General features: G+C 41.4%; 2 protein-coding genes across 2 annotated transcripts in view; one reads left to right on the forward strand and one right to left on the reverse strand.

The window, feature by feature from the left end:
* The window catches only part of lrrc7 (leucine rich repeat containing 7), a 94,263-nt gene extending 76,179 nt beyond the window's left edge, over positions 1-18,084 (reverse strand). The window contains exons 1-6 of the mRNA XM_055164758.1: positions 18,075-18,084; positions 17,505-17,707; positions 9,473-9,590; positions 7,043-7,121; positions 5,206-5,295; positions 2,906-2,962 (exon numbers count right to left, since the gene is read on the reverse strand). Of these exons, the coding sequence (XP_055020733.1) occupies positions 2,906-2,962; positions 5,206-5,295; positions 7,043-7,121; positions 9,473-9,590; positions 17,505-17,707; positions 18,075-18,084 (557 nt within the window). The remainder of the gene's footprint in view (positions 1-2,905; positions 2,963-5,205; positions 5,296-7,042; positions 7,122-9,472; positions 9,591-17,504; positions 17,708-18,074) is intronic.
* Positions 18,085-21,463: 3,379 nt separating this feature from the next.
* Positions 21,464-22,925, forward strand: LOC129412040 (sialidase-like). Its single transcript, XM_055164759.1, has 2 exons — positions 21,464-21,495; positions 22,124-22,925. The coding sequence occupies exons 1-2, from the start codon at positions 21,464-21,466 to the stop codon at positions 22,923-22,925; spliced, it is 834 nt and encodes a 277-aa protein (XP_055020734.1).
* Positions 22,926-25,513: the final 2,588 nt, after the last annotated feature.

A 25,513-nucleotide genomic window follows, 5' to 3' on the forward strand; every position in this document is an offset into this window, starting at 1 on the left:
CTTCATCGATGCTTACGACCAATTTCTGGTCAAATGGTCTTGGGTCCTCTGCCGTTAGAGTGGATAAATAACCGGGATCAATACCCTTTACGTGCTTTCTCGCTCCGTCCATCATGTTGAAATAGTGTTTATTGCCACCGACCAAAATAATTCCCAGCATGCAACGCGCACTTTTGTCAACAATGAAACTCGCCTATCCTACATCTAAATTTTTTTCTTTATTTGGTTTAATTTGAATGATTAAACCATAGTCTCATAATGATTCAAAAACTAAACTTTTTTTTTCTGTGTGTGGCGTTTTTTCAGTTTTATATTGCGAAATCAATAACTATATTTAAACACAAAAGTCTATTAATGACGCAGAGAGTAGATTGAAATTAAATGATCCCGAATGCTTTTTGCTTAACACTGTTACTATGTTTAACGTTAACTGCTTAGAAATATGGACTGTAAGAAAATAAAATCACACTCTTCAAAACCCAATGCTTTTTGTGTGTTTATTACATTTACATAAGTGATTTAGCTGCTATGTCCTCTACAACATCTGCATATTAGTCAGAGTACATCGTATTTTCACTATTTTATCAATTTCACATCATTTAAACTGCCACTATCAGTAAAGCTTATATGTACAGCGGCTTTTTAATAAAGTCTATTTTTCACAAACATCTCCAAGGACCTTTTTGATGATATAAGAAGGTGAAAAGTAAAACCAGACATCCAGATATGAATTAAGGCATTAAGGCAAGAAATCTACACAATCTATTCTCTTTAAAATCACACCAGTGCCAGGTAAGGGGCACTCATGTTTCAATGTTTCATCTGATTAGTTTTAAGATAAATTAATGTCAATGATTTAATTTAATGACAAAAAAAAAAAAAACCTCCAAAAGTGCTTCAACGCATTCATTCAATATGGTGTCCCTGTCTAGCCTGATTCATCAGCTGGTTTCACTTTGTAGAAACCGTCTGACCTCATAGCGTTAGGATTCGTTCACTCGATGGTATGCGGGTACTTTTTTAAATTTAACCAGTCGCTGCTATTTGGTCGTGACGTATGTAATGTGCCGCTAACAGGGATAACTGGTATATTAAGCTTTTCCCAAATCCCGTAGGAAGAAGGACAATAACGTCTTTCCTCTTGAACAAATTCACCAAACATTCTCTTTGTTCTGGCTTTAAATCCTCGATCTCAAGAATCGTTGACACATAATGTCTGAATGCTCTTCTCTGATTGGCTGGTGCCCGGACTCACACTTACAGGGTTCTTGCAAACTGTCTAGTGCAGGTATGTCCAAACTATGGCCCGCGGGTCAAATGCGGCCCTCAGACAAATTTTTCTTGGCCCTCAGGCTTCCAGGTGAATTGGTCCAAATGACTTTGCATCAATTAAAAATTTACTTTTTACTGAAAGGTTTTTGAAAATCTACCTTGATAAAGTGAATATTTAATATTTAGTGTGTAGTTTTGAGGATCTTAGCATGAATAAAGACTGATGGATCATTCTAATGTGTTAAACGTGTTTTGTTTCCATATTTTGGTGAGAAAGATATTTCTTTTAACATGTGGCAAAAAAACAGAGGGAACACTGATCATGCTGTTGTCGTGAGTACATGGACAAGGATGGAATCACTGTGAATTCTGGAGTGCCTCTTGATGAAGCTTGAAATTAATTTATTTTCAAATTTTTTTGTCATTTGGTGCCTTCTAAATGTACCGAATGTCCAAAGGCAAAAAGTGTGTCCTGGCAGAGTTTAATTTAACATCTGTGATATATTGTAGTTTCTTTTGATGTGTTACTTGGTGTACCATGAAACATATAAATATAAATATATAATATATAAACATATTTCAATTATTCACTGTACTGAGCACCAGTCTACAGCCCTCAATCAGCCCTCTGCTTCATCTGGGTTTACATATGTGGCCCTTGATGAAAAACGTTTGGACACCCCTGGTCTAGTGTATTCTGATTCCTGACCTAGTCGCTGGAGACAAATTAAATTGAGTGGAGGCACTAGGTGGTGCCAGCCTGACTAGCCCATGTCAGATTTAATGCCGTGGCTGCAGGAGCTCTATAAGGTTTCACACAAATGGAGTCACTTAACATTAGTATAGTTAAAATATATTTGTTTGTTGTTGTAATACAAGAAGTCAGTAGGGGATAGTCACTGATATAAACCATCAGGTTAAAGGTTAATTATTCTTTTTGATATCTGAATGGCCCAAGATTTGGCTGCTCCCTCTCCTCCGACGCACCCATCTCTAGTAATTAATGAGCGAAGTCCTCATTCTTTTTTTTTTTTGGATATCTGAATGGCAAAACACAATGTAGATATATACATTTCAGATGTCATCAACATTCCCTGGGGGTGTGAGGCTAACTGAAAGCACACACATTACTCAAGTTAGACTTAATCTGAGCTTTATTTGAACACAATCTGACCAGAAAGAGCTGATTTAGCTGGAACTACAACAGGTGAGCTGATTTGTGCTGTTAAACAAACCTCTCACATATAAAATTACAGTCACAGTCAACAGTTTTTTTATTTCGTATTCACTCTCACCTTTTGTTGAAAATCAAACTTCTAAACAGGACTGTGAATGCTCGTATTGATCACAGGCTCCTGGAAATGTGCTTTTTCTTGAGTTTTCATATGATCTTAAAACTTTTTGTTAGTGTTTACTAATGTGTGCACTGTGTCTCCATGATAACTTGTGCAGAACACCTCCAGCATGATGCCACCGCAAAGTATCAGTAGGAAAATCTGTCTCTTTCCCCCAGTCACAAGTATAACATCATCACATTATAGAATCTGAAATCCAAGAATCCCCTCATGGAGATTTTGTCAAAGAGGACAGACAAGTAAAAGACATAATGAATATATAAAAAAAAACTCTTTACTTTGGCAATGTTTTCAGGTGGTTTTCCCTCAGCTCCAGGATTCGTAGTTTGGAGAGTCTGACAGAGAAACAAAACAGGAAGTTTGCACCAGGAAACAACAGCACTGCCCAATCTGCACCACTTGCATTCATTCATTTATACAGGACATACTCAAAATGCATTTTTATCCTGTAGGGACATAAGTACACCAAACTTTACAGTCTTGTACTGACTCATGCTACAGAAGAATTTGTTTCCAAGTCAGATTTATTAAAGCTTTAACTCTTTCCCCCACGAAGACGACATTTGACGACCCCCCTTGTTTCCTTAGTGACGTCTTTTGACACCTCCGTTATATCACTAAAGACGTAATTTGACGACTATTAGAAACTATTAGTTTGTATTTTTCACATGTAAACAGAGGCTGTGATAGGTGGGGGCCACTACAACCCACACTAGACCGACCAATAGGATTTGAGGATACATTTTCGCAGATTTTTTCCGAAGTAGTGATGATTGTAGCTTCTGGAAAAAACACAACATGAAACACGTGCAATGGAAAGATTGCGGCGCACAGTTTTAGAAATAATGAGTAGCGGGCGTATTTTATCGATAACTTTGGAGAAAGTGACTTTTATAGATTTCAAAGTGATGATGAAGTTGACTGTAAAGTGGAAAACAGTGATAGCAACAGAATTTCAGAGAGTGAAACTTATAAAGGTGAGAATGTCTGTGTGGAGTCCTGCGATATCCGAACAAACTCTCAGCGACTTGATACTCGATTATGAACCAAAATTGCCCTGAAATCTGGATGTTGCTCAGGCAAGTCCTTTGAAATATTTCAGTCCTTTTTTCCAAGATGCGATGTATGACGGAATTGCTACAGAAACAAACATGTGGAGCTCTGCGCACGAGAAAGTATCCTCATGTTCAGTGAGCTGTTATAAACCTGTAAATGAGTTGAATCACATTGAAACATCCATAAATGAAGAGTTCAGAGTCTAAGGTTTCCAGAGATACAAATATGTCTGCGTTACAATAAATATCAGAGTGTGAAAATTAGGGGTGTGCAAAAATAGTGAAATATCGATATATTGTATCTTTTAATGTGATGATACAGTATCGATATCGTGGACTGCTGTATCAATATATCGGCAAGAGTAATTTTTGGTATATTTTACTACATTATTTTGTGTCAGAGCTACAGAAGTGTTGACATTTTCACAATTTTGATGAGTAAAATTGGTGTTTTTCAAATTAACTTCGCACAAACTTAGTAAACTTTTAGTATAACAGCCGTGAGTTCGCCTTTTTTACACTGAACCATATCGAATCAGTGTGAAATATATTGTAACGAATCCTATCGAATCGAAAGCTCACTGTATCGCAAGCGTATCGTATCGTGGCCTATGTATCGAGGTTTGTATCGTATCGACAACTTCTTAATGATACCCAGCCCTAGTGAAAATCATTTATAATCACTCGTGGAGGTCCGTTTTCTTTTTATGCAGTTATGCTGTGGGCAGTCCTAGTCACATATGTACGGGTTGTTCCTAGTCGGCGTCCAAGGGGGAAAGAGTTAACACAGAAAAAGCAACCAGATTTTCAGATCTAGTTTTCACAAACACTAAAAAAGATCCACAATCCAAAATTTGTTATATTTTTTTTTTAGATCCATATCAACAAAATGAAGCTAGAAATGTACCCAACCCTATCTTTTTTTTTTTTTCTGAAATTAAATCTTTTCTCAGTAATATGTCCCAATTTTGTAACTTTTACACATCAAATACCTTATTTGCATATAAAAACAATAGATGATGAAATCTGTTCTTCCAATTATGTCAGTAAACTACAGAAGAAGTTTCAAAATGATAACTTTGAAATGAAGACATAATTATCAAGGCTGTTAAACCTGAAAATCAATCCAACTTTTTCAGTTCCGATACTAATTTCGATACTATAGCACTAAGTATCTGCCGAGTATTGATATCAACAGATACAAGTGCCGGGACTGAAAACAGCATTTATTTACTTTGTACAAAAATAAAATAAGACAAGAATGATCCAAATGTTTTATTTAAGTGTTATTTATATCTGAAGTAACTACAGAAGAGCTTTGAATAAATAAAAATTCAAACACTTCCACCAGTAAATAGTCTTATATGAATTCATATGCCAAACTAGGACATCGACTGAAGCGATATTTGGTGCAAACTAAACTAAACTAAACTAATAACCAAGTTTAGTTAGAATATAAGTATTTCTGTGTAAATATTTGTCAAGCCGAGAGCTGCTGCTGGTGTAATATTAATTGTAATTACCTGCCGAAGTTTGCGGGCAGATACTCGAGGAAGGCATCGTTGAGGAAAAGCTGAGTGAGATTGAGGAGCTGCGTGAACCCTTCTGGGAGTCTGAGAAAGGAGACAGTGAAACCCGTAAAGACACATCGCCATGACAACAGAAACATTAGCGCGGGGTTAGCTGTGTTAGCCGTGAGCGGATGAATCATGGTCAAAGATAACGCTGCAGTTACACAGTGAAGGACAGGCAAATTAGAGCGGACCAGTCTTTTTTTTTTTCTTAGAGATACATTTTTAGCAAGATTTTTATTTATTTTCAGTCTCTTAGTAATTTTGTAGTAGTAATTTGGTGACGGGTGTATAAAATGTCACAGGATTTCTTAATTGCACTGTTCAAAAGCAGATGCGGGCCTCTAGAGCTCAGGGTTTTGTCAACATATTATTTAATTCCAAATGCTAAAACAATGTGGATTTTCAGATACTACACATTACATTTAGTATTCGTTTGAAAGTTTTCTGATTAAATATAGGCCGATTTACCAGTGGGACCCTGCAGTTTAACAGGTTTGCACGCTGGTAAACAAACATGGCATATTTTGTTAAGACATTTTTGTTTTTGATGTTCGATTCCAATATCTATAATAATACAGTTAATACAGATGAATTCACACTTGCTTTGGTCTTGTTCTAGTCCTGGTTTGGTCTTGGTTTAGTCTTGGTTTGGACCTGGTTTAGTCTTAATTTAGTCCGGGTTTGGTCCTGTTCTAATCCTGGTTTAGTCCTGGTTTAATCCTGCTTTTGTCCTGTTCTAGTCCTGGTTTAGTTCTAGTTTAGTCCTGGTTTAGTCCTGTTCTAGTTCTGGTTTAATCTTGGTGTAATCCTGGTTTAGTCCTAATTTAGTCCTGGTTTAAGGTTTACTCCTGTTCTAGTCCTGGTTTGGTTATGGTTTAATCTAGGTTTGGACCTGGTTTAGTCCTAGTTTAGTCCTGGTTTGGTCCTGTTCTAGTCTTGGTTTAGTCCTGGTTTCATCCTGGTTTAGTCCTGATCTAACCCCGGTTTAGTCTCTGGTGTAATCCTGGTTTAGTCCTAGTTTAAATCTGGTTTAGCTGTGGTTTAGTCCTGGTTTAATTTTGGTTTAGTCTTGGTTTCATCCTGGTTTAGACCTTGTCTAATCCTGGTTTAGTTTAGTCTTAGTCCTATTTAGTCCTGGTTTAGTCCAAGGTGTAATCCTGGTTTAGTCCTGGTCTAATCCTTGTTTATTCTTGGTGTAGTACTGGTTTAGTCCTGTTAAATTCTGGTTTAGTCTCTGGTGTAATCCCGGGTTTGTCCTGGTTTAGTCCTGTTCTAGTCCTGGTTTAGTCCTGGTTTAATTCTGGTTTAGTCTTGGTTTCATCCTGGTTTAATCCTGTTCTAATCCTAATTAAACCAGAATTAAACCAGAATTAAACCAGGACTAAACCAGGACTAACCCAGGATTACACCAGATCCTGTCCTGGTTCTAGTCCTGGTTTAGTCTCTGGTATAATCTTGGTTTAGTCCTGGTCTAAATCTGGTTTAGCTGTGGTTTAGTCCTGGTTTTGTCTTGGTTTAGTCCCAGTTTAATTGTGGTTTAGTCCTGGTTTGGTTGTGGTTTAGTCCAGGTTCACTCCAGGTTTAGCCTTGTTTTAATCCTGTTTTCTTTAATCCGGATTTTGTCCCAATTTTAATATGTGTGTGTGTGTGTGTGTGTGTGTGTGTGCAAGTGTGAGCACACCCAGAATATTCTTTTTCTTTTTAAGAGAAATCGGTCAGTGCAGCATATGGACCTGTGTGTACATTACATCATTAGTCAACAGAGTGAGTCTTGTTAGAGTCTTACTTGGTGATGGGGTTAACACTGGCCTCCACCACAGACAGGCCTTTACAGCACTTGATGTTATCTGGAAACTCCTGGATCCCTGTTTCCATCCACACACACCCACACACACAGACATACACACACACACAGACACGCACGCAGGGTTAGTACTGGGTTAGCCGTGCTCATTATAAACACATACACTTCCACTAGACTGTACTCCAATTTTTAAGGTGACCAGAATTTCAAAATAACAACCTACGACATCCCCTTTTTTTTTTTTTTTTTTTTTTTTTTTTTTTTGTGGTTGGTAATAATAAAATTGTGAAACGAGTGCGTAATCAAGGAAAATTATTATGCAGAGCCCATTCATGACTAATATGTGAGTCAGAACAGTCACATTTTCTTTGTGTTTTGGTCGTTTTTAAGCAGCTTTTCTATATTTTACCTAAACAAATGACAGTTTATGCCTCATTTAATCAGACTGGTCAAAAATAAGGACATGTTTTGTATAAAAACTGGGACAAATAAATGTTTTTTGTATAAATCTGCTTTGACAGGAGACACAGGGCTCAAAACTGGGACTTTTCCCGGGTAAAAATGACTGTTACTTATACTGGTTTTGCTAAATAGTAATGTAAGTAATGTGTTGTTGTTTTTTTCTTCTCCAATTTAAAACATAAAAAAAACATCAACTGATCAAATATATTATGTTATTAATAGTGGAAAACAAAAGAAAGTTAGCATGTGAGGCAAGTTGTTAGCTACTGTATGTTTACTTTACACAGGAATGAGTGTTAGCATAGTTAGCACAACATTAGCAAAGAGTAAGTTTGTACAATAAATTAGTACGTTTACATGCGCATCAGTATCCCGATTATATGAGTCCCCGGTTATGATCCCAGTTATGAGTCTTAGTTATGAGTCTTATCCCGAGTTATGAGTCTTATGAGTTATGAGTCTTATCCCGGTTATGAGTCCCTATGAGTCTTATCCCGGTTATGAGTCTTATCCCGGTTATGAGTCTTATCCCGAGTCTTATCCCGTCTTATCCAGTTTATGAGTCTTATCCAGTTTATGAGTCTTATCCCGGTTATGAGTCTTATCCCGGTTATGAGTCTTATCCCGGTTATGAGTCTTATCCCGTTATGAGTCTTATGTTATGAGTCTTATCCTGAGTTTATGAGTCTTATCCCGGTTATGAGTCTTATCCCGGTTATGAGTCTTATCCCGGTTATGAGTCTTATCCAGTTTATGAGTCTTATCCCGGTTATGAGTCTTATCCCGGTTATGAGTCTTATCCCGGTTATGAGTCTTATCCCGGTTATGAGTCTTATCCCGGTTATGAGTTTATGAGTCTTATCCCGGTTATGAGTCTTATCCCGGTTATGAGTCTTATCCCGGTTATGAGTCTTATCCCGGTTATGAGTCTTATCCCTTTCTTATCCCGGTTATGAGTCTTATCCCGGTTATGAGTCTTATCCCGGTTATGAGTCTTATCCCGGTTATGAGTCTTATCCTTATGGTTATGAGTCTTATGAGTCTTATCCCGGTTATGAGTCTTATCCCGAGTTTGTGAGTCTTAGTGAGTCTTATCCCGGTTATGAGTCTTATCCTGGTTATGAGTCTTATCCCGTTATGAGTCTTATCCCGGTTGTGAGTCTTATCCCGGTTGTGAGTCTTATCCATGTTATGAGTCTTATCCATGTTATGAGTCTTATCCCGGTTATGAGTCTTATCCCGGTTATGAGTCTTATCCATGTTATGAGTCTTATCCCGGTTATGAGTCTTATCCCTGTTATGAGTCTTATCCCGAGTTTATGAGTCTTATCCTGGTTATGAGTCTTATCCATGTTATGAGTCTTATCCCGGTTATGAGTCTTATCCCGGTTTTGGGTCTTATCCATGTTATGAGTCTTATCCTGGTTCTGACAGTATTGTGGATATGGCGCTCACAGAAACCAGGATACTCATGTTCCTGTGTGCGTGTGCCTTCAGAGTGCCCTGGATATTTAGACTGGTTACTACGGTAATTGTGCTTCAGATAAGGACTAGGGCAAGGGCCTATACATGGACGTCATACATCATAACAGGATACTCGAGCGCATGTAAACGCACACAATACCTTGAATGTATTCTACTCAAAACACAACAGGCTACATAAATGTAAAGGCCAACGCACACGAGACACTTTGACCTTCCATTATCTTCTATGAGCGTGAACACACCGGGAGTAACGTGTTTCTCATTTTTTAAGCAATATATAGATAAAACACTAATGTATAACACGGCGAGAGTTGTGTTAAAGCCTTTTTTGAGAGCCGTGGCTGCTGTGCGTTGGCGCTACATAGTCTATTTAGCATTTATTTGACGTCGTCTCACACAAATGGCTGCAGTTCAGACGTGTATCTAGACCAGACGAGCTGCAGTGTATTTCGAGTGTGTGTTTACCGTTTTTACTGATGTCCAGCTCCTTGAGGTTGACCAGGCTGGCGATGGTGGTGGGCAGGTTGGACAGGTCGTTATCGGGCATACTCAGCTTCTTCAGGGCCTGGCAGTTGAACAGTTGCTGAAAAAAAACAGAAGTCAGATATGTGTTATGATGAGAATGCTTCCAAAGAACAGACCGTAATAGAAAAAGATATCAACAGTGCCATAGAGTTAAATGTACAAGAAACTAATGAAAAGGAGCAGAAAGAAGAGTAAACTAAATCTTACGTTATCTGACACCTTTCCCAGACAATACTTTAAACACTGTTGAAAGTGTTACTTTAAAACGTGTCAATACATTTTATTTAAATCACAAACATTAATCCACTGCAGTGTTGGGAAGGTGACTTTTAAAATGTATTCCCCTACAGATTACAGATTACATACCCCAAAATATAGTTTGTAACGGAATCCATTAAATTACTTAAGGTGAGTAACATAATCTGAATACTTTGGATTACTTGATATTGTCATGCTTTTTAAAACTACATGATTGTACCAACCACATCCTGAAAATTCATGTTTGTTCTCTTCAAATTGTCTGTTGAGCCCAAGTCTCCATGAACAGACTTTTGTTTGCTGTAGAGAAGCAAAGACGAAGATCTTTTGTCTGTTTAAAGACAATAAAAAGCCCAGTCTTTCCTTAACCATATTAAAAATATTATTGATAGAGAAACACTTTCTATATGAGATCACTGCTGCTTTAAATTATGTCCACCTACTGTTAGGTGTCTTATCTTTTATTAAAAAAAATATATAATAATAACATTCAGTACAAACATAAAGGTGCTAGCCCAGTAAAAATCTGTAATATTTAATGTTTTTTACTCAGAATGATGCAGAATCAGATGATTAACAACGATGATTATTAACGACCTCGTCCACTGTGTAACTGACACCACCAACGTTAACAAGATGTTTACATGTTTCTTAATGTGCTCGTTCTGTTTGGGTTTCCGGCAATGAGTGGAATTACCAAAGTAAAATAATAAAAAAAAAAAGAGGGATATTGCCCAAAATGTGAAAACAGGAAAATACCGCCATGTAATCCATTTATTTCAACAAAGTAACTGTAATCCAATTACCACTCACTGAAACAGTAACTGTAACCAAATACAGTTACTCATAATTTGTACTCTGATAACGTAATGCCGGTACATGAAATGTGTTACTCCTCAACACTGATCCAGTGCATCCTGGGCATGTCTGTCGCCTGTTTAAGTGAACTGAACGAGCTCAGGTGGAAGCGCACGTCTCTGCAGCTCAGACAAGCGTGTCAACAGAAAGTTTGGGGTCCGGGGTAGGGATGGGCATGATTAGTCAATTAATCGATAATTGATCATTAAGAATTTAATTGATTATGTTCATTTTAATCGACAAACCGAATGTAGGTTGCTGTGTGTAGTGTGACCAAACAGGTCTGTACATGTGTCTCTGCACTCAGAAGGAGCGACACACAAACAGTCAGTCAGTCTGCAACGTGCCGAAGAACAAATGCACATTTAACGATGACTTGTACAAGAAATTCCATGCTTTCCATTCCGGTCGGGACAAGTGTGTGAGGCCATGTGCACAGTGTACAAAGCAGCACATATGTTTCGGTGTCCAGTGGGAAAAAGTTCACCAGGACACCGAAACCATTCAAAAGTTTTACCAGGTGAGAGTAGAGCAATGTCGATGACGAGTCCCCACCTCCCTCCCCCCGTACGGTGTCCTGGTTTTGACAAATGCAAATCTGGTCACACTAACCTGTATTCCACTGAGTCATGTCTTTTAATCCAACAGAAGCTGAACCGCATCAGCGACATAAGAGCTGTAGTTTTATCTTCGCTTAGTTTATGCAAATTAGCCATGTGGTTTTAAGTTTTGTTTCTGTGAAACTTGTGCAAAGCTGCATTAAACACATTATAATGTCAAACGGGCTGATGTGGCTCTAGAGTGGTTACGGTTTATATGTCGTAAAGTTGAATTTATTTATGCAGATTAGTAGTGCAGATAGTAATAATAATGATGATCATTTCAATATAAAAACATTAATGATTAATCGAAAATTGATCGTTAATTCTTCCGACGATCGATTAAGAAAATTTCATCGAATGCCCATTCCTAGTCCGGGGCAAGAAGCCTCACATGGACCCCCCTCTTTCAATGTTGACAAAAGTGCACGTTGCATGCTGGGAATTATTTTGGTCGGCGGCAATAAACACTAATTCAACATGACGGACGGAGCGAGAAAGCACGTAAAGGGTATTGATCCCGGTTATTTATCCACTCTAAACGGCAGAGGACCCAAGACCATTTGACCAGAATACCACAGTATTTAGCATATGAAAATCTGCACCGGTTTAACATTAGACTAACTCAAAAGTCTAATGACGTGGGAGGAGCCGTTTTTCGTGGAAGCGAGAATCCGTCTCATCTCTACGGGGAACTCAGCATTTAGTTTCATCAAAGTCGACGGCGGAGTAAGATGTTTCAAACTGAATCCAGACGGGAAAAAAAACAAACCAAAACAAAAACTTTTAGACTTCTAGAGAGGATGAAATGAATCCACGTAGGCTCAACTTGCCAGACGAATTTCTACCTCGTGTTTTGTTCAGAAAAAACAAAACAAAACAAAAAACAGAAAACTTTGAGGGAGCAATAACAGAGGGAGGAATAAGATGGAGAGCTGGAGGCACGAGCTCGTCCCTAATGTTGTGGAAAAGCTGCTGTTTAGTGAATAATGCAACTTCATCCTCTCCACGTACACACACACACTGCCCACGGCTCGACGCACACCTCGACAACGCTCACACTACACCACACAACAACTACAACAACAACACAACAACAGGATTTACATACATATGGAGAGAGTTAGGAACGACGGAGAACACTGACAACACATACAACACAACAACACAACTACACAACACAACTACGCAACAACAGGATTTACATACACATGGAGGGACAACACAACAGCACAGCAACACAACTACACAACAACAACTACACAACAACAGGATTTACACACACATGCAGAGAGGGAGGAGGGAGAGAGAACACTGACAACACAACAACACAACAGCACAACTACACAACAACTACACAACCACAGAACAACACAACTACACAACAACCGGATTTACATACACATGGAGGGACAACACAACAGCACAGCAATACAACTACACAACAACAACTACATAACAACAGGATTTACACACACATGCAGAGAGGGAGGAGGGAGAGAGAACACTGACAGCACATACAACACAACAGCACAACTACGCAACTACACAACAACTACACAACCACAGAACAACACAACTACACAACAATCGGATTTATACACACATGCAGAGAGGAAGGAAGGAGGGAGAACACTGACAACACAACAACACAACACAACCACACAACAACGCAATAACAGGATTTACACACACAAGGAGAGAGGAAGGAAGGAGGGAGAACACTGACAACACATACAGCACAACACAACAACACTACACTACACCACACAACACAACAACACAACTATACAACAACTATGCAACTACACAACCACAGAACAACACAACAACAGGATTTACACACACATGGAGAGAGGGAGGAGAGAGAACACTGACAACACAATCACACAACTACACAACCACAGAACAACACAACTACACAACAACCGGATTTACACACACATGGAGAGAGGGAGGAAGGAGGGAGAACACTGACAACACAACAACACAACACAACACAACCACACAACAACTACACAACAACAACTACATAAAAACCGGATTTACACACACGGAGAGAAGGAGGAGGGAGAGAGAACACTGACAACACATACAACACAACAACATACCAACACAACAACACAACAACACAATTACACAACAACTGCACAACAACTGCATAACAACAGGATTTACACACAGAGAGAGAGAGAGAGGGGAGGAGGGAGGGAGAACACTGACAACACGTACAACACAACAACACAACTACACAACAACACAACCACAGAGCAACACAACAACCCAACCACAGGATTTACACACACAAGGAGAGAGGGAGGAGGAGGAGGGACGGAGAGAAAGAAAGAGAAAGACAGGAGAGAGAAAGAGAACACTGACACCACATATAACAGGATTTACATGAACAAAAATGAGAGAGAGAGAGGAGGGAGAAAGAGAGGAAGGAAGAGGGGGAATCGAGAGAGAGGAGGGAGGGAGGGAGGAGGGAAAGACAGGAAGGAGAAAGGAGTAAGGGAAGAAGAGGGAGAGGGAGGGAGAAAGAAGGGGGGAGAGAAACAGTGAGTGGAAGGGAGGGAAAGGGAGGAGGGAGGGAGAGAGAAAGAGAGAAAGAGAGGAGGGAGGGAGAGAAAGAGGAAGGGTAAAAGAGAGGAAGGAGGAAGGGAGGGAGAGAAAGAGGGAGAGGGAGCGAGGAAGAGGGAGAGAGAGGAAGGGGGGGCACTGACATGGATGAATGTCAGGGAGGAAAAGGGAGGAGGGAGGGAGAGAAAGAGAGGGAAGGAGAGAGAACACTGACACCACATATAACAGGATTTACATGAACAAGGAGAGAGGGAGGAGGGCTAGAGGAGGAGAGAAAGAAATAGGGAGGGGGAGAGAGAGAGGGAGAAAGAAAGAGAGGAAGGACTGAGAGAAAAGAGAGAGAGGAGGGAGAAGGAGAGGAAGGACGGGTGAGAGGGGAGAGAAATAGAGAAAGAGAGGAAGGGGGAAGGGAAGGAGAGAAAGAGGGAGAGGGAGGAAGAAAGAGAAGAAGGGGGGGAGAAACAGTGAGTGGGAGGGAGAGAGAGAAAGAGGGAGGGAGAACACTGACATCACATACAACAGGATTTACATAAACAAGAAGGAGAGAGGGAGAAAGAGAAGGAGAAGAAGAGAGAGAGAGAGAAAGAGGGGAAGACAGAGAGAGGGGGAAGAGAGAAAACACTGACACCAAGATACAACAGGATTTACATAAAGAAGAAGAGAAGGGGGCGGAAAGGAGAGAATGATATAGAGAGGAGAAAGAAAGAGAGAGGAGAAAGAGGGAGGGAGGGAGAGAGAGAGTGATGGGGCTAGAGAGAGGGAAAGAGAGAGACAGAAGAGGGAGGGAGAGAGGCAGAGAGAAAACACTGACATCAAGATACAACAGGATTTACATAAAGAACAGAGAGAGAAGAAGAGGGAGAGAGATGGAGAGAGAGAAGCACAGATTCCAGCTACAGTTCATCTAAAAATACCTCCTCCCATCACAGAAGAACAGAGCTGCTCGAGCACAATGAAGACCAACAAATCAGGGCTGATTAATACAACAGAACAAAGAAGACGCTGCAACAAAGAACTTTACACCAGCTCCACATCTCATCAAGTCTCACTTTAGACCCGCTTTAGTCCTGGTTTAGTCCTGGTTTTAGTCCTGGTTAAGACCTGGTTTAGTCCTGGTATAGTTCTTGTTTAACCCTGGTTTTATCTTGGTTTAGTCCTGGTTTAGTCCTGGTTTAGTCTTTGTTTAGTCCTGTTTTAGTCCTGGTTTAGTCTTGGTTTTATCTTGGTTCAGACTTTGTTTAGTCCTGGATTAGTCTTTGTTTAGTCCTGGTTTAGTCTTGGTTTTATCTTGGTTCAAACCTGGTTTAGTCCTGGTGTAGTCTTTGTTTAGTCCTGGTTTAATTTTGGTTCAGTCCTGGTTTAATCCTGGTTTAGTCCTGGTTTTATCTTGGTTCGGTCCTAGTTTAGTCCTGGTGTAGTCTTTGTTTAGTCCTGGTTTAATTTTGGTTCAGTCCTGGTTTAATCCTGGTTTAGTCCTGGTTTTATCTTGGTTCAGTCCTAGTTTAGTCCTGGTGTAGTCTTTGTTTAGTCCTGGTTTAATTTTGGTTCAGTCCTGGTTTAGTCCTGGTTTTAGTCCTGTTTTAGTCCTGTTTTAGTACTGGTTTAGTCCTGGTTCAGTCCTGGTTTAGTCCTGGTTAAGTCCTGGTTCAGTCTTGGTTTAGTCTTGGTTTAGTCTTGGTTTTAGTCCTGGTTTTATCTTGGTTCAGATCTGGTTTAGTCCTGGTTCAGACTGGGTTTAATCCTAGTTTACTCCTGGTTTAGTCCTGGTTTAGTCCTGGTTTAGTCCTGGTTTATCTTGGTTCAGTCCTGGTTCAGTCCGGTCCGGTTTTAGTTCCTGGTTAGTCCTGGTTTAGTCCTGGTTTAGTCCTGGTTTAGTCCTGGTTCAGTCCTGTTTAGTCCTGGTTTAGTCCTGGTTTAGTCCTGGTTTTATCTTGGTTTAGTCCTGGTTTAGTCCTGGTTTAGTCCTGGTTTTATCTTGGTTTAGTCCTGGTTTAGTCCTGGTTTTATCTTGGTTTAGTCCTGGTTTAGTCCTGGTGGTTTTGAGATTGTATATCATAAACATGTAGAGGAGCCTCATGATTGTTTCATTAGGATTAAACTACAGCGTGTGTGTCATTCTTTTGAATTTTGTTCAGTGCATTAAGAAAATTGTTACCATTTCTTGTAGCGATGCAACGATTCAGTGTGAAGTAAAAAAGTAAAAAATGATCCAAATGTGTTTTGTAATTACAGAACAGTTTAAGTTTAATATTATGAGATGGTTTGGGTCAGTGAATGTCCAGTAAATCCTCTTATTACACCTAAACTAATCCAATACCAGAATCATATCAGTGCATCCCCTCACACACACACACACACACACACACACACACACACACACAGACACACACACACACACACACACACACACACAGACACACACACACACACACACAGCACACACACACACACACACACACACACACACACACACACACACACACACACACACACACACACACAGACACACACACACACAGACACACACACACACACAGCACACACACACACACACACAGACACACACACACACACACACACACACAGACACACACACACACACACACACAGACACACACACACAGACACACACACAGCACACACACACACACAGACACACACACACACACACACACACACACACACACACACAGACACACACACACACACACACAGCACACACACACACACACACACACACACACACACACACACACACACACACACAGACACACACACACACACACACACACACACAGACACACACACGGACACAGAGAGAAGGAAATACTGAACTTTTAGTCAAATTGTGCAGATTGAAGTGAACACTTGTGACAGTGGAGTGCACATGAGGAGACAGAGACACGCTGTGACTCTGACTCAGAGCTTTCACCAACAGCGCCAAACACTTTTACCGCCACATGATGCTCTAGACTATTGTTTCCCAAAGACTGGGTCACGACCCTCAGGTGGGTCGCAAGAGATTTTTTTTAGGTCGCCTCGTCACGCTCTGCATGTAGGTTGAAATGTTAAGACATGTTTTGTATCATTTCTAATCTTTTTGTAATTATATTATTGACTATTTTCTTCTAATATTGCTGGTTCAATTGAATGTTGAAAAGAAAAAGAAATGTTCTACATTTAACGTCCAAATAGGCGACTTATGGATCCTTTTATTGCTGCTTCAGTGACTGTTTTTCATTGTTTCAAACTTGAGTCATACTAACTGTTCAGAGACACGATCACTCAGGCAAGAATAAAATATCCTCAATAATGTTCAAGAACAGTCAAATCCACCTTTATTATGTCTCTTGACTTGGGTTGCAAAGGTTTGTGACTTTTAAATATGGGTCCCCAGAAAAAAAAGCTTTGGGAAACACTGGTGTAGACTGTAGACGTGTACTTGTCGTATCATTGAGATGTACCATGGTTTAGATGGAGATCTATTGATCTTTCAATTGAAGTTTTTGGCACAGGCCTGTTATAAACTCATCACAGTGAATAATGTGGATGCTCAGGCTGTAGTGAAGTGAGGAATAACTTTGCTTCACTACAAATCATTTAAACACCCCTAGTTCTGTTTTTCAGTCAGTAAACTCCTGCCCAGAGTCTGTCAGAGCCGTGTGTGTGGTGCTCACTTTGGGCAGCTCCTCGATCTGGTTGGCGTCCAGGTAGAGCTCCTCCAGCGTGCGCTCAAAGCTGAAGATCTCCTTGGGGACCTGCTGCAGGCTGCAGTGGGAGTAATCCAGCACCGAGATCACCTCCTCCTCGCCACGGAAACAACGGCATGGCACCAGCCGACCAATCAGCTTCCGCTTCGTGGTCATCTCCAGACACTGCACTGAGGACACACACAGAGGACACAGGGTTAGACTTACGGAGCAAGTTCAAAGTTTATTGGTTTGAAAATGACAGAAGTTAGTCATGTGATATTTACGAATGAATCGGCTCTTTTGAACGGCTCCTTGAGTTCCTTATTGCTCAACTCCAGCAATGTTATTGTTATAGTATTCTAACATGGTTTAAAGAGTCAGTTTTGCATAATACACGACCTTTAACGTGAATATTTGGAACCAGATCTCAAATTTTCTTCTTTCTGATTTAGATTTTTATGCATTTTTACACTGAATAATTCTGATCCCACACAAGAATGAGCACAGAAGCAGAGCAAGCAACACGAGTGAGAGCTTTGTGCACAAAACACATACCTGAAATCATAATAACAGTTTTGAATTATTGTCATTGTTGTGCAACATTTTATTTAGATTTTCATCATCTCAAACCGTAAACACTTCCACTCTCAGGCTGAAACATTTTAAACAAATCTGAGTCTCAGGTCATTTCTCTCAGTGAAGAGTTTGTAGATAACATGAGTTCTCACATTCACTTCTGTCACATAAATAAATATAAGAAGTGTCTGAACGTCTCTTTCAAATGAAAAGATCCAAAACATTCAAATCCCACAAAGGAGCTGAACGTGCCATCATTAGCAGCGAGCAACATGGACCTTCTCTCCTCCCACTGGTGATTCAGACCATAGTGTGAGCATCCATCAGAAATATGCTAAAATGTGTTTGTAAAAAGTTCAAGTATTGCAAAATTTAAATTCACATGAAAATTAACCTTTTTTATGTAATCTGCATGTATAAGTAGTTTTAATTACAGTTTATAAAGTACTTGATATTGTAAATTTGCAAAAACACAATAACAGCTATAATCCACAGACCAGGCAAGTATGTTCACACAGTTCATTCCACAGCTCTTCATAATTCAGATTCACCAGCTCAAAATGATGATCATCATGATGTTGTGTTACTGCATTGGTCTGAAATAGAGCTGTTCCAGTCCCTTTATCATTTGGTGAATTATCCATTCACTCCATGGTCAGTGTAGTTAGATACTACAGTGACCTGTGGCCACAGCTGCCCTGGGACAGACTGCCACTCTGAGCCACTGGCTCCTCTGGCCCCCACCAACACATCATGTTCATAGAAGGCAAAGGGGTGAAGTGTCTAGCCAAAAGACACAAAAGCAGTCTACCACTATGGCACATGGGATCTCAGAGGTTTCCAATTTAAATACCAAACCTGCAGTTCACCGACGCCACTCACTGTGTCACATGAGCATGTTTTTCAAAACATTTCTGAGTAAATTGTGTAAAAAAGTAAATAGTAAAAAAAAAAAAAAAAAATCTGATATATATGTTTAATGTCATAATGTGGTAGCCAGACTGGTGCCACCTAGTGCCTCTGCTCAATTTCATTTGTCTCCTGTGACTAGGTCAGGAATCAGAATACACTGGACGGTTTGCACCGGCCAATCAGCTGTGAGCTGTGAAGCCATGACGCCAATCTCGTCGTGTCTGTCTGAGTCCCTTTTGTGGTACAACACAACAGTAAACAAAGCATCGAGATGGATGTGGACGAAGACAGACATTCAGTGTGGGCAACAATTCCCAAGATCGAGGATTTAAAGCCGGAACAAAGAGAATGTTTGGTGAATTTTATCAAGGGGAAAGACGTTATTGTCCTTCTTCCAACATACATCAAGACCAAACAGCAGCAATTGGTTAAATAAAAAAATACCCGCCTACCGTCGAGCAAACAAATCCTAATGCTACGAGGTCAGATGGTTTCCAGGAAATAAAACCAGCTGATGAATCAGACTAATAATGTGGAACATTCCAAGCAAAGTAATAATGTCTCCATGGTGACAACAGGAGGCTGACCCTTCACCAGAAAAGTTACACCATTAAATGTAAGGTTTATATGTAATTTCTATTTAAAGCTGAAATTGGTCCCTGCTCCTCTTGGAGTGTGGCTCGTGCTCGGTTCCTGTGACTCTGAGTGGCAGAAGTGGGTTAACAGCTTTATTAAAAGCTCCACTGAAAGTTTATCACATTTATCTCTGCAGCAGCAGCTCTGCTCCTCTCATGAAACACATCTGCACACAAAGGCCTCACTTCAGATTTCACCTTTCACTCCTGTCTTTTCTATTAGTGAATATTTATTAATAGATACAAAAACTAGTATCGATACTCATATGTGCAGGTATCGATACTGAAAATCAACGCTGAAAAGTATTTTTAAACTCCACACACTAGGATCAGTTGGAGTATTTCAAACCTGGAACTGCCAATCTCTACTGAACAAAAGGTAAAAGGAGCTGTTCACTTGAAAGCAACCACTTCACCACTTCCACTTCATGACATCACAAGGTGGAACAGAGCATTTTGAGCCTTAGAGATGTAGCCCGACTAATAAACCAAGGTTACTCAAACGTGTGAATGAAACAAAACACAACTGCGGGTCTGTTTTTGAGGAGGTACCGGCTTTATAACATGATTCAAAGATCAACACCTTTAAGTGACTTTAAAGCTGTAATGTGTTATTTATGACTTTTTACTGTCATTTCAAAGTCATTTGTTACATTACAATATTACTGCATTTAAAATGGAAGGCATTACACTACTACTGCATTACTGAAGTTACTCTCAAAATAACTGCGATGACGCTGAACTTTTGCGCCGTATAAGACTGAACTAAAACTAAACCAGGTCTAAACCAGAGCTGAACCAGGTCTAAACCAGGTCTAAACCAGGACTAAACCAGGACTAATCTAGGACTAAACCAGGACTAAACTAGGAATACAGCAGGACTAAACCAAGATAAAACCAGGACTGAACCAGGACTAAACTAGGTCTAAACCAGAACTAAACCAGGTCTAAACCAGAGCTGAACCAGGACTGAACTAGGTCTAAACCAGGTCTGAACCAGGTCTAAACCAGGTCTAAACCAGGTCTTAACCAGGACTAAACCAGGACTAAACCAGGACTAAACAAGGAATAAACCAGGACTAAACCAAAATAAAACCAGGATTAAACTAGGTCTAAACCAGAACTAAACCAGGTCTAAACCAGGTCTAAACCAGGACTAAACCAGGACTAAACTAGGAATAAACCAGGACTAAACCAAGATAAAACCAGGACTAAACCAGGTCTAAACCAGGACTAAACCAGGACTAATCTTGGACTAGAACTTGGACTCTAGGACCTCCCCTGAGAGAGCCCCTGAACGTGACCGGGCGTCAGCTGCGTTTAGCTCAGTGGAGCGCGGACTTCTGCGCCGGTCCTTTCGCTCGCGATCACGGTCTACGCGGGCGCACCTCCGGCATTTCACCGCTGCTGATATCGCAGTGATTTTAACGAATTTGTATGAAGAAAACCGAAACACCCACCACTTCAATCCAGATTAAAAAAGCATTGTGACGCGCGTTACTGACATTTGTACCGAGTAAAATATTACCACTTTTTTCCCTGTAATGCCGAACATTACTACGTTACAGCAAAAAGGCATTACACTAAGTCGTTACTTTTATATCGCGTTACTCCCGACGCTGAAGATCAAGAGTCAGTTTTGTGTGATACAGAACCTCGCCTCTAAAGAAACGAACTTACATCGTTTGATTAAACATAGCTCCACAGAAAGACGCACAGAAAGGTTTGACATGAATAAACATCAACACTGCCGGTGCTTTTGATCGATGGAAAGTGAAAAGCAAAGAGCGGCAAAGGTGATGAAAAGGACAGACGGGGACAATGGGGACACGACGAGGACATGACGAGGACAGGTAGGTGTCTCTCAGATAGAATCTACACTGGACACAACACACTGACCTGTCCACAGCCCCACACAAACAAAGAAGAGAAAGAGAAAGAGAAAGAGAGAGAAAGGTGGGCGCTTAACACAACAGAGAGAAAGAGAGGCACTTAATGCAACAGAAGAGATGAAGAGAGAGAAAGAAAAAGAGAGAGAATTGGAGGAAAGAGACAGAGAGAGAAAGGAAAGTAAGAGAGACATACACACAATGCAGCAGCAGAGTGAAGGAGAGAAGGTAGGGAAGAGAGGGAGGGATACTACTGCAGAGAGAAAGAGAGAGCGAGAGAGAAAATGAGGACACACACATTGACCACACTGCCCAAGCTCTGTGGAGAGACAGAGAAAGACAGAGAGAGGGAGAAAGAGACAGAGGGAGAGAGGGAGAGGACACATACATTAACCACAGAGTTCTATCTCTCCTCAGCTCCACAGAAAGAGAGAGAGAGAGAGAGAGAGAGAGAGAGAGAGAGAGAGAGAGAGGGGGTATATACCAGTAATTTAGCAAAGAGAGAGAGAAGAGAGAGTAGAGGGAGAAGAGAGAGAGAGAGAATGAAAGAGACACAGAGACAGACAGACAAACACAGAGAAAGACCCCACAGCAGTCCCAGAGAGCCCACAGCAGTCCCAGAGAGCCCACAGAGTCACAGAGAGCCCACAGACAGTGCAGTCCAGAGAGCCCACAGCAGTCACAGAGAGCCCACAGACCCCACAGCAGTCCCAGAGAGCCCACAGCAGTCCCAGAGAGCCCACAGCAGTCACAGAGAGCCCACAGACCTCACAGCAGTCCCAGAGAGCCCAAAGCAGTCCCAGAGAGCCCACAGCAGTCACAGAGAGCCCACAGACCCCACAGCAGTCCCAGAGAGCCCACAGCAGTCACAGAGAGCCCACAGACCCCACAGCAGTCCCAGAGAGCCCACAGCAGTCACAGAGAGCCCACAGACCCACAGCAGTCCCAGAGACCCAAAGCAGTCCAGAGAGCCCCAGCAGTCCAGAGAGCCACAGACCCCCACAGCAGTCACAGAGAGCCCACAGCAGTCCCAGAGAGCCCACAGCAGTCCCAGAGAGCCCACAGACCCCACAGCAGTCCAGAGAGCCCACAGACCCACAGCAGTCCCAGAGAGTCCACAGACCCACAGCAGTCCAGAGCCCACAGCAGTCCCCACAGCAGTCCCAGAGAGCCCACAGACCCCACAGCAGTCCCAGAGAGCCCACAGCAGTCCCAGAGAGCCCACAGCAGTCCCAGAGAGCCCACAGACCTCACAGACCCCACTGACCCCACAAACCCCACAAACCTTACAGACCCCGCAGCAGTCCCGCAGACCTCCACAGACCTCCACAGACCCCCACAGACCCCACAGACCCCTGAGGACTTGTGTTTATCCGACGGGGCCGGGCCTGTAAGTGCGATAACTCCACACACTCTAATGAGACCAGAGGGACAAGAAGCAAAAACACTCTTAAACTGTGCGCTTTGATAAACAGACTTCAGTCGAAACATTTCCATGGACTGTAAATATCAGATAACGAGAGTAATCTGATAACGCTATAACTAGATCTGATTTGTGGCGTCTGTTTACAGCACACGAGAAATCTGATCACCGAAAACACCTGGACACAGTTAATCCATGGACTTTTTTTTTTTTTTTTTTTTGAGTACATACACAATACATTTTAAAATAACTCTTTCAATCTTTAAAGGTGCACTGTGTAACTTTTTGAGTGGGGGTCCATCACCTTTTTGTTTCTAAGAATATGTCATTGATCTGCTGGGAATGTTCCGTAGTATGGCATTAAACAGTTCTATCTTACATTTCTTAAATTACACTGGTATTATTGTTCAAAAATCCCTAGAAAAACAGGCATTCTGACTGCCTCTCCACAGATCTGACCTGTAACTTGATTTAGTTTGGTCACAATGAAGATAGAAAGGTTTAATGCCATACTGTGAAACATTCCAGACAAAGCAGTAACATCTCCATGGAGACAAGCAGGTGTGTTACCTCATTTTTCCATAATTCTCTTTGGCAAAATCTGCACAAAGCAAAGCCCGAGATGTTGGATGTTCTGTTTTATAGTCACATCACAAGTGCGACGTTCCGTTTAAAAATAGAAACGAGAAGATCAGCAGCTTTCACAAAAATAACACTTGAGTTTGGTCTTTATTTGAAAGGACAATACGAGTACACAGAGATATTCAGATCATAAAAAACAAATGTTCTGCACCAGATTATGGATAAACAGCTCGTTCCCACCTGCAGTCCCTGGTTTACAGAAATAAATAATACAACACGATTACAGGCAGTCAACAAGAAGAGCATTTCACACTCTCTGATTCACACACCTACACCTGAACACAGCACCTGAACACAACACATGACCACAACACCTGAACACAACACCTGAACACAGCACCTGAACACAACACCTGAACACAACACCTGAACACAACACCTGAACACAACACCTGAACACAACACCTGAACACACATGACCACAACACCTGAACACACAACACTGAACACACACCTGAACACAACACCTGAACACAAACACCTGAACACAACACCTGAACACAACACAAACTGAACACTACACCTGAACACAACACTGAACACAACACCTGAACACACACCTGAACACTACACCTGAACACAACACAACACAACACCTGAACACACACCTGAACACACACCTGACACAACACTGAACACAACACTGAACACAACACCTGAACACAACACCTGAACACAGCACCTGAACACAACACCTGAACACAACACCTGAACACAACACCTGAACACAACACCTGAACACAGCACCTGAACACTACACCTGAACACAACACCTGAACACAGCACCTGAACACAGCACCTGAACACTACACCTGAACACAACACCTGAACACAGCACCTGAACACTACACCTGAACACAACACCTGAACACAACACCTGAACACAGCACCTGAACACAACACCTGAACACAACACCTGAACACAACACTGAACACAACACCTGAAACACACACCTGAACACACAACACCTGAAACACAGCACCTGAACACTACACCTGAACACAACACCTGAACACACACTGAACACACACCTGAACACAGCACCTGAACACAACACCTGAACACAGCACCTGAACACAACACCTGAACACACCACAACACCTGAACACACCTGAACACTGAACACCTGAACACAACACCTGAACACACACCTGAACACAGCACCTGAACACTACACCTGAAACACAACACCTGAACACACACACACCTGAAACACACCTGCACCTGAACACTACACACCTGAACACAACACCTGAACACAACACCTGAACACAACACCTGAACACAACACCTGAACACTACACCTGAACACAACACCTGAACACAACACCTGAACACTACACCTGAACACAACACCTGAACACAACACCTGAACACAACACCTGAACACTACACCTGAACACAACACCTGAACACAACACCTGAACACTACACCTGAACACAACACCTGAACACAGCACCTGAACACTACACCTGAACACAGCACATGAACACTACACCTGAACACAGCACCTGAACACTACACCTGAACACAACACATGAACACAACACCTGAACACAGCACCTGAACACTACACCTGAACACAACACCTGAACACAACACCTGAACACAGCACATGACCACAACACCTCAACACAGCACTTGAACACAACACCTGACACAACACCTGAACACACACTGAACACACACTGAACACAACACCTGACCACAACACCTGAACACAGCACATGAACACAGCACTGAACACAACACCTGAACACAACACACCTGAACACTGAACACACCTGAACACTACACCTGAACACAACACCTGAACACAACACCTGAACACAGCACATGACCACAACACCTCAACACAGCACTTGAACACAACACCTGACCACAACACCTGAACACAGCATATGAACACAGCACT

Source organism: Boleophthalmus pectinirostris, unplaced genomic scaffold (assembly GCF_026225935.1).
Source record: "Boleophthalmus pectinirostris isolate CB_2022bp ecotype Guang Dong unplaced genomic scaffold, ASM2622593v1 HiC_scaffold_7, whole genome shotgun sequence".
NCBI lineage: Eukaryota > Metazoa > Chordata > Actinopteri > Gobiiformes > Gobiidae > Boleophthalmus > Boleophthalmus pectinirostris.